Source organism: Volvox carteri, assembly GCF_000143455.1.
Source record: "Volvox carteri f. nagariensis unplaced genomic scaffold VOLCAscaffold_71, whole genome shotgun sequence".
In the NCBI taxonomy this organism is placed as follows: Eukaryota; Viridiplantae; Chlorophyta; class Chlorophyceae; order Chlamydomonadales; family Volvocaceae; genus Volvox; species Volvox carteri.
Genome location: NW_003307614.1, coordinates 177,278 through 190,938, shown reverse-complemented (window position 1 = coordinate 190,938; position 13,661 = coordinate 177,278). Strand labels below are relative to the sequence as shown.

The window sequence follows — 13,661 nt, the reverse complement described above, 5'->3', positions numbered from 1 at the left end:
CGTCTTGTCCGTGCCGAAAGCTCCTGATGCCCGCTTTTTTCCTCAAGTTTATTTGCTCGCTTGCGTGTGTTGGACGCTGGTTGGAGTGTCCTCGTGGAATAGTTGAGCGGAAATGCCCGCGGTCTTGGGACCATTGCAGACGGGGGACCTGCGCTGCCGTACTCGACGTAACAACCATTGATAAACTGGTCTGGCAACGGCAAGACCAAGATTTGGGTTTCCAGGTTGAAGTACCAGCTTGTAATTTGAGCCTAGGTTCCTCCCCACTAGGGCCATTGGTCTTCAGCGGTCTTCACATTGCTTTGTTCGGCGGTACGTACAGCGACTATTGCCCTTTTGTATCCTAGTTACCGAGGGGGTGTCGGGTGCGAGGGATTTATTGCCTAGGGCGTGGAAGAATTCTCCCTAGGTACGAAGATAGAGCAAGCCAACGTCGCAATCCCACAGTGCACATCGTCCCAAGAGCTTCGCCTTTATATGTTACACTCCATGAAGGGTTGGCGACGATTGGGATTCCTGGGCATTACAGTGCCCGTCTTGCCTCCGCTTCCGCACGCACCACCACCATATCCAACACCCTCCTTCCCTCCTTTCCCTCTGCTTCCGGATGACCACCTGTTATTAGGGTGCAAGCATTTTCACTCCTTGCAAACGTGGCAACGTATGTAATATGGAGAATTAAGGAAGTAACAAGGACATCATTTCATTTATCTAAAATCGCATTTAGGGGCCCTGCAGACTCCAGACGCCAACACCACGCAAGACGCCGCCCACACCCCGAGTCATCGCTGTCTACCTGATGAGCTGACCTACATGACAATCAAGCACAGAGCTGACACTGATGCTACTTCTATTGCTCCTCCCTCCGCAAGATGCATCTCAAACGCGATTCCTTTTCGTGCGTGAATTGCCAATTATCACAACCGCCACCTCCACCACAAACACCAACAAGTCCAAAGCGATGACCAGGTGCATGCCCGACGCCCGAGGACCTGCCCGACCGCAAGGAATGACATCCACAGCGCACATGTACAGACGCTGCACACGCCAAGCAGGTACTGCATATGCTGCTGGGAGGTACGAGCAAGGACACGTCATCGGTCGCAATACTACCTTTGCAGGATCGTATCACATGAGAATGTATCACGCATCAAAACGGCGTCTGGAGATAATGGCTGAGATTGAAGATATTTGTCTTAAGAGTACAGGGAATGGTCATTCGAGATTAGTACACGGGGCGCCGCTCCTGCGAGCCCCCAAATGTCATATACCAAATCCATTCATGCAGCTGCACATACACAGTACAAAACAACAGGGTTCAACCTCGGACAACCGCAGATAGCGCCCCAACCGCTCCACGTCGTACAATACGACATACGCAACAACACTGCACAGACAAGCAAAGGCATCATTCACATATGCTTTGCAATCCCGAGGTCAAGCTGTCGCTGTGCATACTTACGCATCTACCTTCAAACCGCCTAAGACCTTCTACAAGAGCGCAAGATAGGTCAGTCAAGTCACGTTAGCGATCCCTTCATTTGGCCACGCCTTCTTCCAAGACAGAAAGGCGATCCCCTCCATCCTTTACCAGGTCACGCTAGCATACACCATGCGACACAGTAAGCGTGACTGGTAATCACGCACATGCGAGCGACAATGTTCCCCCCTCCCCAAAAGCATGACATGGCTCGACAGACCACGCGGGGCGGCTTCACCCTATCACCCAAGTAACACGGATCACGCATGCTTACCTGCGCTGTCCTGACGCCGACCCGCACGCCCATCTTCACGGAAATGTTCATACCAACCACAAAGCAGTCAGAACTGTGCAGAGCAGGGACCCCAAAAAACCAGACCCAACGAGTACCCATCCAAAGACAAGAGGGAGGGCACACAATAACGAGAACTTCCCCAGCAGAGGACGCAACCAGAGTGATCGCGTAGGAGCGCAGTTCTGAGTGAACGAAATCCCTGCCAACCCATGCCCGCAACGTGGCATGCAAAGCCGCCTCCACCACTCCAGTGCCCTGCTGCACGCCACAGGAGCCCCGTTGTGTGCCACGACGTGCGTACAAGACGTCAATACATACATACGTACAGAGATGTTTTGGCCGGCAGGCAGGCCAGATGGTGTTTGCTTTAGACCTTGCTTGCTTGGACAGGTGCGGGTGGGAGCTCGAGGTGCGACTCCTTGCCAGCCTGCACACTTTCCTCTGCGCTTGCTGCAGTCTTTGACGGCTTCTTGCCGATGCAGGCGGCGAAGATGACGTCGCTGGCCTCGAAGATGGGAAGCACAATGCAGATGACGGAGGCCACGATGCCCCAAACCATGGCTACGATCACCCAAAACCTGTGGAAGCAACCGGGCCAGGAGGCGGCAGGGTTCAGTAACCGACCGTTTTTTTCGGATGGACTGATAGACTTCTTTTGGGGTAGGCTAGGAACTATTTTTCCTGATCATGCGACTTGTTATTTTTGCAAATCCACAACCACCCTAGGGCTATCAGACTTACGTGAAGTAGCCCTGGTTGAAGACCTTAGCCGGCAGCGTCAGGATGGGCCACAAGATGAGCAGGACCAAAGTGAGAGTACCACCGGTGGCCCAGGTGAACTTGATCACGTAATTGAGAGCCTCGGGGGAGTCTTCTCCCTCGAAGTTGTTGGGGTCGGAGTTGGGGTCGGACTCGATGACCGGGATGTTGCGCAGCTCAGCCCAGTCGAAGTCCTGTTCGTTCACACATTTGAGCCAAACAGGTCAAGACGGGGAGCATGAGGGCTGGTGCGGGGTTCGTGCGGAGTGGTGAGGAGAACATCAAACAGGGAGCTAAGCGGTTCAAAGGCTGCGGGGAGATCAACGGAATGGCGGTATCCGCTATCCCCCCCACACAATTACTTGTTGGACAGTACGGCGCAGGAAAATTGTGCATGTACGTTACATCTTACGTACATAAGGTGACGTACAGCTTCCTCACCTGTGGGAAGATGTACGACAGGATGATGCAAAGAATCATTGAGAAGAAGAGCGCCACGAGATTGCCCGCGAGCATGGGGTAGTCCTGGCCCGTGGTGTCCAGGTTGATGACGCCATCGTTGAGCTTGGCCGCGGTAATGAGCCAGGTCATGATGGCGAGCGGGGTGGTGACGACGGCTGAGATGCAAGCAGCTTTGGCAGAGCACTTGGCCCAGGTGAGAGAGGCAGCGATGGGGAACACAGCCGAGCCAATCACGATGCCCATGAAGAGATACACCCATCCAAGAGAAACCTCGAGCTTAAGCAGGATGACTGACACAACACCGGAGATGATGGCGTAGACGAGTACCATGACCCGCTGAAGGTTAATCATCGCGCGTCCGCTCGCGTTCGGGTTGATGTACGGCTTGTAAATATCGTACGCTACGATGGTGGCGACGGCCATCTGCTCCGCGCAGGCGGTGGCGGTCACGGCCTGTAGGCAGGAGAGCAGAGAGACAAAAAAAATTAAGAAAAGCGAAGACCTCTTCCCTGGTCTGCCTCATCAATACATGCAGGTTTCGTTAACAGCATCATTTTGTAATTGGACTCACCATGAAGAGCTGGAAGGTCATCAGGAAGGCCCCCCCCTTGCCCATGAGGTGCACCGCAAGGGCAGCTGGAACCAAACCCTGGTTGGCCTCAGCCTTGGTAAGTGGCAGGTCCAGCGCCCTCGCGCCCAGTCCCATGGTTGTTGCGAAGGTGAAGGGAATGGCGAACCAGCACAGGCCGCCCAGCAGGTAGCCGCGGTAGGTAGCGGAGGGCTTGGCGGCGATGGCGCCCTGCCAGTACGACTGATCTACGAACACCGTGCCGAAGTTGCCAATGATGTTGATGATGCCGAAGATAATGCCCGACTTGGAAAACATGGTCAGGTACGAGCCGCCCATGTTGTCGGCTACTGGGTGGACCTTCTCAACCTTGCGCAACATCTTGTACACAGCGGCGATGGAGCCAAGGTCCTCGTGGGTTGCGTACACCTGTCATTGGCAGCATCAGCATCGCAGCATCAGCAGAATAAGAGAGGAAGCAAGGGTAAATGATAGCAGGATCAACGGGTAGATGAACGGAGTCATTCCATGAGGACGTCCTTGTCAGATTGCATGCATACACGGTGCATGTACAGATAACCTATAGACTGAGGTCGACTGAGACACATGCAACCATGTAATCGCCGCAAAAGCTCGCAGTCTAAGATGCATAACTAAGTTTCCTTAACAACACACCTGGAACATGAAGATAAGAAGAGCGAGGTAAATGATGCAGACGTTGAGCCACTCAGCCACGACCGTGCCCTTGAGCCCTCCGACCGCAGTGTAGACGACCACACCGGCAGGGATGAGGAAGGACGCGGCATACACGGACACGCCGGACAGCGCCTCCATCACGGCTGCGCCACCAAGGATAAGCATGGCCGTGACGATGATGTTGGTCAGGAAGCCGTACACGGTGAAGATGACGTGAGCGGTGGTGCCCCAGCGGCAGCGAATGACCTCCAAAAAGGTGTGGATGGTGGGCGCCTTGCGCTTGATCTCCACAGCCAGGATGGCGAACAGCAGAACTTGCACGGTGGCACCTGAGGGTACCAAGATTAGGGATGCCAGGTCGAAGTTTGGAGACATCAAAGAGGCGGAGCCGTAGGAGGGATCAGATGCTGAAAATGCAGAAACCCAACAAGACCGTATGAGTGTTAAGACCAGCAAAGTGCAAAAAAGTGTAACATATAGCATGCCAAATGGCTCAAAATGAAGACGCGTTCACTTGCAAAGAGTGGTCGCTAGCCAAGCGCAGTGAGCAAAAATACGTGATCGTGAGCAAAAATAGCCACCGCTCACCTGCGGCATACCAGAACGGCCCTGAGATACCGAACGAGAACGCCACATTTGATGATTGAAGCAACGTGGCGGCCCATGTCCATTTGGCAACGATATCGCAAGCAGTCAGGCCCGCTTTAATGCTGCGACCAGCAGTAGAGAAATTCTCCGAATCCTTTCCAGTGCCGCCAAACTTCCTGTAAAGATTAGGACAATATGATCGGTAAAGGTATTGTAGCCAAGGAATCCTTGGCGGAAAGAGAGTTACTCATCTAGTCGTTGAAAACGTATCACATGACAGATCTTTCCCACTCAGTGTGCGATCTACTCGACGTTTACCTGTCAAACCAGATTAGGAATGTTGGGATCAGCGCGAAGAGCGCGCCGAGGCCAACGAGAATGAACCATCCGAGGCCCTGCGGCAGGGCGGTGTCACCTGCACCGGGTCGAGCGCCATGAAAGGTGATTGTGAAGCTAACACCCGCGAACTGAAGCTACAGCTTGAAAATGAATACAGCGAGAGGATACATAACCTGAAATACACTCAGAGCCCTAGTTCACGAACTTACCGCCCTTCTCAAAGAATGAGCATTTCTTGGCGTACTGAGGGAAATTGAATATGTTTGAAGCAAATGAAGCAGCGTCACACGTTGACATTCTTGATTAACGGAAATGCTGCCAAAGGTGCAGCACACGAATACCTAAGTGGAAAAGGGAAGAGTAGATGTTGAAAATTTCTCACTCTCTAAATGTAAGACACCAACTGAATGAACATGTGGTAACCGGCATGGACTTTTATATTCCACACGTGCAGGTGCATCCGCAGGACGCAAACTGCTTTTGCAGGACCAAGTGCGACAGGTAGCGGAAGGGCACCTTATCCAAAGGTTCTATTTCAGCATACAACATATAAATGTACTTATAGCAATTCTAATTTGTGTGCCCGATTACAATCGGGCATTACCTAAAAAGTAAGCTTCGCTGCAACGTCAAACATGGGCTCTGGACATGACTGTAATCATTTATGGACCCATTCCCATGATAAAGTAGTTCTACTTTACATTTTCGTTCCGTGCGTGCACTTCCGCAAGTCACCTCGGACCGTCGAGGCGCGCCATTGCCAGTTTCCCCCGTACAGTTAAAACATGATCTCGGCTGCATTACCATGTCTATTTGGATGATTTTTAACAGCTTTTATTGGAAATAAAGCAGCAAGAAATATAAATGTCCCGGGTCCGACTGCATTAAGCCACTTCTGTACATGTCGTTAACAGCGCAATGCGATGACATAGATCATCTGCGTATTTTCATCAGTCCCAAAGCCTGGAACATTGATAATCGCGGTGCTGGGAAGTAACTGTCCCCGACGCAGAAGCCCCAAACGAGGTCGACGCAATACTTTCCTAACTTTCTCTCTGCGACAGCATCCCTGTAGATCGTAGAAGCGCCCTCGTGCTGGCCTTATCAACATGCTCTGCTAGACGCTCGCATGCCTTACCTAACTTGCAGGGCAGGGTCACACTGCCTATTGTAACCTTCACAGCCCAACCCAAACATGTTTCACGACATAATATTCATAAAGGCTGGGCTGTGAAAGCCCCTCTCGCCTTTGGACGAGTCGCTTCGCCTAATAAGCATTACTAAGTATTCCGTCGTAAAGTTTAACGGTGTCTTCGGCCAAGCTTCAGCAAGCACAGAGAAAAGAACGCGGTATCGTTGCTGATCGGGAATTGAAACAGCGGACCTCAAGCGGACCTATAGTAGCTAGCGGACTGGCGCCAGGCCCACGGGGACAGCGACCACTGCTAGCACATGACCTCATGCGGCCAACTGACACTGTGATATTCCTTTGGCACGTGTATAAATGTTATTGTTATAAACTCTTACACTCCAGGACATATGAATAGAAATCATTCAACAACGGAACAAGTGGCATTAGCTGGGATTTACTGGCGACCAAATATCGGCTTCGGGCCCGAAGTGTCAAAGTGTTAGCGGGGCGGTCCAGCTGCCCAGAATCCCACTTCCTCGTCACAGTTCCCACAGAAGTTGCCGCAGTTCCGACCGAAGTTCAAAGTCGTAATCTAGGGATTCAGGGATACGCCCTTCAGTCCGGATCTAGGAACTCTTAACAGGAAATAACACTCATACACGATATATGACATAATTTCCCTCTGAAACATGATCTCCGAAACATAAAATGCTGTGCTCAAACTCGCTTTTCAGGTGTCGGCTTTTAGGGGTAAAGCAGGGCCCCATGGTATCAGGGGGGCTATATCGACGGGGGGGGCTCCCTCCATTCTCATGGCGAGCGAACGACCGAACGATAGACCGAAGAAGCGAACGAACGAGCGAAGTAGGGATTAACTTGATCGGTACATTGCATCTTACACAAGGCCTTTTTTTATAAAGCTTCAGTTTTTCACCAAAAATAAACCTGAATGCCCAAAGCCAACCGACGCCGTATATGATGACCTGCAATACAAGCTCATCCCAGGACACCATATCACCCTCAGAACTTTAGCTAGCAGCTTTCCTCCAAATCCCACAGCACATGTACGGCACTGAAGACATCCCCGACCGAAACCCAACACCATCCGATGCGTGTGCTTTTAATGACGTCAGAAAGGCGCGAGGCACTAATTTCCACAGATTAGGATCCGAATTCAAAAGCTAGGAGAGGTTTTTGCCAAAGGTCTTGTCGCGGCTCCTTAGTAATATTAGCATCTGTATGTTGCTCCTTTTCTTCCGCTTTTCCAACATCGAATTCGGTCACCGGTCAGATGGTAGATGGCCCTCTGGACTGTCCTGTGCTGCCCTCACACGTCCGGTCGTCGTCATCCTCGTTCTCCTCTTGAGCTCACGCCCGCACACTCTGCATACGCATAAGTCTTCCCGCGAAGGGCCAGCTTCATGCCACTGGCCGCATACACAGACGTTCTCTCTATCTCCCTCTCTCTCTCTCTGCTCCGTTTCCCTCCCTCCCTCAATTATACATCAACTCAAAGTCTGAGTCGATTGGAATCTCCCTACAGATATACATACAGGCATACACATCGTCCGCACACTCCTCACCCCGTGACTGTCGCAGGAAACACACACACACACACACAAACTCTTCACTGCGCGTTAGGTGTCATCAGCGAGTCGTACCGACGAACATACCGACCTACATACATACACGCATTTGTATGACACGGGAGTCACGGGACACGCAGCATCAGACCTCCCGTAAGAGGCCCCCCAATCCCCCCAAATCACACCTAACGCCCACCACCACTAACCATCCTGACACCAGCAGGTCACTTCATGGCGGCGCTTGCCAGCCGCGCTCCCCGCTTCTCTCCCAACTCCGGCGCCTTATTGAATGACTACTTCCACCTCCGGCGGCGTGACTCCGTGACCCGCGGGTCCGCACTTGAGTCCAGCCAGCGCCTCCATCTTTGCCGCCAAACTCCACAACCATTCGTCCCGCCAGGCGCGTGTAAGCAGGGTAACGCCGAAAGGCAAAGTGACGGAGGTCGGGCCGGTGGCTGCGAGGTGAGCCGCTCGGCTCCGCTCGGCTTCGGAGGCGTCCTGGAGGCGAAAGAGGCCCAGTAATGGGGGAGGTTAGGGGGTTGACGGGGGAGATGCCATCTTGTAGTGCACACCCCAACCCTTAACTAACTACAGCACCACAAGCACCCTAAGCCGCACCCGCCGTACCTCCGAGAGCACCGCCGCGTCGTACGACACAAGCCCAGACGGTACGGACATTCCGCACATGTCCAATAGGTTGACGAAATTGGTGAAGCGACCCAGCTTGGCGTTACGGCTCCAAGTGGGGGGTTCAGCACACTCCTCCTCCACGACCTCCGCAACAGTCCAATGCGTTAGGGCCGTTGGAACGAGCAGTACGTCAACGCGAGACAGCTCGTCCAAGGCACGCGCGCGGAGCACGGCCATTTGCGCTAGGTGGTCGTACACATCCGCAGCGGTGAACTTTCCTGGATGTGCGGGGGAGGTGAGGTGGTTAGGGTGAGGAGGGATGAGGTGGGACGTGGCATGAAGCAGTGGCATCCAATGCCTCCTAAGAAGTCCCGCCATCCTTACCCAAGTCTTATTATTAACCCAATTCCCTGGGAACCGACCCTACCCTTCCCTACCCAAAGCGGAACCTGTCAAATCCCATGTCACAACCGCCAGCGTGATAAATAATGCTACGGGCGCGCAGTTCCGAGGGCAGCCGAATTGCCGCCCAGGCCAGAACCTATTCCGCACCCAATAAACCGGGATGGGGCTGCAGTCAAAGTCAACGCACCGGACCCAGCGATGATGTGGCGCGTAACGGGCAACAGCCGCTCGTCTGAAGCCACCGCGGCCTGGCGCTCCCCTGGAGTCTTCTCAGCCGCCGTTGCCGCCACAAAGGGCTGGCCCTTCTCCAGGAAAGCACGGATGCCACTGTAGCGCTCCGCCACAAAGGAAGTGCCGTACAGCATAGCCGCTACAGCCATCAGCGGTGCAAAATCCACCTCCACTCGACGCCCGCCGGCGGCTTCTAGTCGAGCGATGGCGGCTTCGAACTGGGCGGCACAGGCGGCAGCCAGCGCTGCGCCACCTGAAAATGCACGGCAGCACGTGTGGCATGTACGGCAATGACACGGTTGCGTTGTGCGTGTCCAGCCATAGAACATGCCATTGCCCAGCCACTGAACCTTCCTTACAGTCCCGCAGGCCCATTCGTACACTGTCGTACACCGTCCTGAACCCACTGCCGTACACCGGATTACATCCATCAGGTACACGCAGGCGTACCTGGCCCCGACCAGTCCAGCTGCTCCGGGGAGGGGACCCCAAATCGGAAACCCTCCGGCTCCTCTGCCCCTACTGCTGCTGCTGGTGCTGTGATTGGTGACGGTGTGTGCGATGATGGTGGAGGCCGTCTCCACACGTCCCCTGGTCCCGCACATCCCGACTTCATCACCCTCATCACCTCCACCCCATCCGCCACATTGCATGTGAACACAGTCAGGCAGTCCAGGGAGGCGCATGCGGGAACCACACCTGCACGCAAGTGAAAACGCGAGGGGGAAAGGGCGGGAGGGGGAAGAAAGGGGCGAATGGCGGCTTTAGGGGGGAAATACGGAGGTTTTAGCAGTTTCCAGAGACTGTTAGCGGCTTCCAGGTGAAGGCTCCAGGGGGGTTGAGAGGGGTTAGGAGACCACGCCGCGCCGCGTCCAAGTTTAGCGCAAACACGAATTGTCGTACGGCCGCGAAGCAGGGCATCCCGACCTCTAGTGGATATAGAGTTAACATACATGCATACAGATACCCTAACCGTGAATCGGCCCACTTGCCAACTGAGTAACCGCTGACCCAACCACCATAATCTAACCCGTCGCGCCACCCACCGACTGTCGACACGCTACCCACTGTGGGTTTTACCCCCACGCAGCCGCACAGCCCCGCAGGCACACGGCCCGATCCGGCGGTATCGGTTCCCAGTGCAAAGGTGAGCAGTCCGCTGCCCACCGCCGCTGCGCTGCCGCTGCTGGAGCCCCCGCTGATGAAGCGGCTATCGAAGGGGCTGCGGGGGCAGGTGGCGGAGGGAGTGCGGGTGCCCACGAGCCCGGCTGCGAACTGGTCCATGTTGGTTTTGCCCACACCAATGGCACCTAGGAGCAGTGGAGCCGGGTTTGAAGGCATGGGGGACATTTGTGATGTTGTGATGTTGGGTACCGAGGCCGGGTGTTTGAGGATGAGGTCGAGATTGGTATTGATGAATTGTTTACTACTACTAATGTCGAACAGGCGCGAGTGCGAGTGCGAGTGCGGATGGGAGGAGGGGGATCACAAATGGCCCGGTAGGAGTTGGAAAACTGTGTCGTGTAAATGCGCAGAAGGGGGAGATCGATAAATATACGTTCAGATACACTCGCACACAACGCACCTGACTCGAGGAGAGCCGCTATCGCCGGGCCGTTTTTCTCGGGCATGTAGCTGAAAGCTGGGCAAGCTGCGGTTGTGGGCATGCCAACAATGTCGACATTGTCCTTGATGCCGAATGGTACTCCCCACAAGCTACCACGCTCAGCCTCTGGCTGGGATTCCAGCTCGGAGCACCGCTTGAGAAGCTCATCAAGCGGCGGTAAATACAGAAATATGTCACCAGCCGCAACGAGCCGTGGGTAGAGGGCTGTGATGAGCGCCGTCGGTGTACATTTGCCACCCGCGTACGCTGCGCGAAGAGTTTGGAGATCAAATGTTTCAGGCAACATCACGTCCGAAGGGCTTATGGATGTCAGCGCGGAAGGTAGTTATTTGTCAACAGAAGCCCAGCGACAAAGAGGGCGACCAATTCAAGCTGCAGTTCAGTTTTCATCTAAGTTTCGCTGCAGTTGTATTGCCTAAAACGCTGGAGAGCCCTGCGGTTGCAAAGGCCCTGCGAGCCCCTGAGAGCTGTTCGCGATTACGGCAAGACTGAAGGACAGTCAGGACGGGCGCCAATGCGTTAGCGTTGAGCCTCTGCAGAAATTACCGAAACAAGTCATTATATTTATGGAATATGTTTTTTCTTGGGTCGTTCGGCGTGCTGGTGTAAAGGGACCTTTCCCTGCTAACCGCTGATCCGGTCCCAGCGGCCCTGCAAACGGTCCTAACTTGAGTACCTGAGTAGTACTCCCTTCCGTGCAACGTATTATTGAGTATCTTATTACAGCCGAGAAGTTGTAATTCCTTTAGGAGTTCGTTGAACCTAAACGAAGAGTTAAGCACGTGGCCCTACGAACGGATTTTGGCTGTTGGATCACAAATGGCCGGTATGTTTTCTCATGTAGTAGCCTTTCAAAATTTATCTCAATTACCGATGTCTCAAACCTACGGAGAATTTCTCAATGCAGGCGAGGCCAAGCAACATCGGGTCCTCATCGCGAACCGTGGCGAGATCGCTCGCCGCATAATACGCACCTGCAAAGCGCTTGGTATTGAAACAGTTTCCATATATACGACTGTCGACGCGCTAGCACCCCATGTGCGTGAAGCAACCGTCGCCATCCCCCTTGGCGACAACCCTCGCGAGTATACTAATGCCGCTCGGCTGGTTCAGGTATGACCTCTACTACAAACATCTCCCTGCCTGAAATACATCTGTGACCTGTTGTATCGAATGTCGCAGCAAATTGTTGCTCACGGGTGGCTGCGACCAGCCCTTTTCGCCCTGCACCTGCCCTATCCGCGTCTGCACTCACTCCCCCACCGCTAAACTCATACGACACAGCTCTTCCGACGCACATGTTAACAGTGTTCACAACATTTCTCCTCCTTCCGGTCATCCCCACAGCCCCTTCCCCTCCCCACCTTGATCAGCTTCCATTTCCAATCTGACGCACCTAGACACCTGCGCCTCCTCCGACCTTCCCAGCTCCATCTATACTGCGTCGTAATTCTAACCCTGGGATGAAAATACCCGGTCCTTCCCCGAACCCTCCCTGAACCGCCAGATTGCCGTGGAGAATGGCTGTACTGCCGTACATCCCGGGTACGGCTTTCTGTCGGAGAATGAGGCTTTCATGACCGCCATCACCGAGGCGGGCGTTACATGGCTGGGCCCCACAGCGAAAACAATGCACGATTTCTCTCTTAAGCACGTAGCTCGTGAGATTGCCAAGAACGCGGGGGTGAGTGTTGTGAGCGTATTATACAGCAGTAGCAGTATTAGCAGCTGTAGCAGTAGCAGCGGCTCTGCGGGATTGTCATAGGTATCCAGTTCCGGTTCCAGACCTCTTTCCGAAATCACCTCTTGTTCTGTCTCATCCTCTTCATATTGCCGGTTGTTGTTGTTTCCACTCCGGCCGCGTCTTCCGGCCCTGGACTCCTCCGCCATCTCCCCTACATGCCATGTCGTACAGTTGTCGTACAGCTGATGCTATTTGCGTTTTCCTTTCAAACCTCACCCCATTACCTCTTTACGTCTGCCGTCCCAGGTTCCCATCCTGGAAGGCAGCGGGCTGGTCACGGAGGCTAAGGATGCCGTACATGAAGCTCAAAAGGTACGACATGTTGTAGACAGAATTGATTTTTAAAGCGGACGGAAGAGAGGCCCGGCTTGTGAGGCTTTGGAGGGGCGGGTGGGTGAAGGGTAATATGGATGCTTGTGGGAGGGGAGGTCTTGGGTCGGACGATCCGATTCGAGCTTTTTGCCGTTCGATGCCGATGTGCTGTGTCAGCTGTGTTCTCCCGTCCCCTTCGTCAGGTTGGCTATCCGGTACTCCTGAAGGCCACGGGAGGTGGTGGCGGCATGGGAATCTTCTTGTGCCGCAACGACGCGGATGTGGCTCGGCAGTTCGAGATGAGCAGGCACCAGGGACAAGCCTTTTTTGGCAACGCCGGGGTGAGTTAGCTGCTTCTGTTTTTGTGACCAGTGAATATAAGATGTTTTGTATGACGGTGTAGCGTTATTGTGAAATACAACATTTTAGGTTTATGGGTTTTTAAAGCTGCAAAGACGGGCCTTTTCCTTCCCCTTGTCGCAGCGCGACATGGATAGCTGGAAAAGCTCATTTATGCTCGGGGCAAATAGCTAATACAACTTGTTTTCACCTTTTGTTTTTGCATTTCGTTTATTTCCTGTTTCTTTTCGACGATCAGGTGTTTGTGGAGAAGTACATCGAAAAGGCGCATCACGTCGAGGTCCAAATTTTTGGTGATGGCGAGGGCGGCTGCATCCATCTAGGAGAGCGCGAGTGTTCCATCCAGCGCCGCCACCAAAAGGTAAAAGAAGGGGCAAGGGAGGGTGAATTTCATGAAAGGGTTTTGACCATACGACCATATAGAGTCGATTAGTCCGCAACAAANTC

General features: G+C 53.8%; 3 protein-coding genes across 3 annotated transcripts in view; 1 reads left to right on the top strand and 2 right to left on the bottom strand.

Moving 5' to 3' along the window:
* Positions 1-468: 468 nt before the first annotated feature.
* On the bottom strand, positions 469-5,484 carry VOLCADRAFT_107613 (uncharacterized protein; the record flags this gene model as incomplete). Its single annotated transcript, XM_002957228.1, has 10 exons — positions 469-1,038; positions 1,755-2,033; positions 2,149-2,353; positions 2,517-2,728; positions 2,976-3,449; positions 3,568-3,993; positions 4,240-4,589; positions 4,849-5,024; positions 5,167-5,263; positions 5,397-5,484. 10 exons carry the CDS (start codon positions 5,482-5,484, stop codon positions 880-882), a joined length of 2,466 nt encoding a protein of 821 aa, XP_002957274.1. The 3' UTR covers positions 469-879.
* Positions 5,485-8,187: 2,703 nt separating this feature from the next.
* VOLCADRAFT_98357 (uncharacterized protein) lies at positions 8,188-11,084 on the bottom strand (the record flags this gene model as incomplete). Its single annotated transcript, XM_002957227.1, has 6 exons — positions 8,188-8,403; positions 8,533-8,813; positions 9,128-9,424; positions 9,622-9,870; positions 10,218-10,481; positions 10,757-11,084. 6 exons carry the CDS (start codon positions 11,082-11,084, stop codon positions 8,188-8,190), a joined length of 1,635 nt encoding a protein of 544 aa, XP_002957273.1.
* Positions 11,085-11,671: 587 nt separating this feature from the next.
* Positions 11,672-13,661, top strand: part of VOLCADRAFT_98356 (uncharacterized protein) — a gene marked incomplete at both ends in the record, with an annotated part of 12,944 nt that continues 10,954 nt past the window's right edge. The window contains 5 exons of the mRNA XM_002957265.1: positions 11,672-11,911; positions 12,306-12,482; positions 12,789-12,854; positions 13,058-13,195; positions 13,453-13,575. Coding sequence (XP_002957311.1) covers positions 11,672-11,911; positions 12,306-12,482; positions 12,789-12,854; positions 13,058-13,195; positions 13,453-13,575 — 744 coding nt within the window. The remainder of the gene's footprint in view (positions 11,912-12,305; positions 12,483-12,788; positions 12,855-13,057; positions 13,196-13,452; positions 13,576-13,661) is intronic.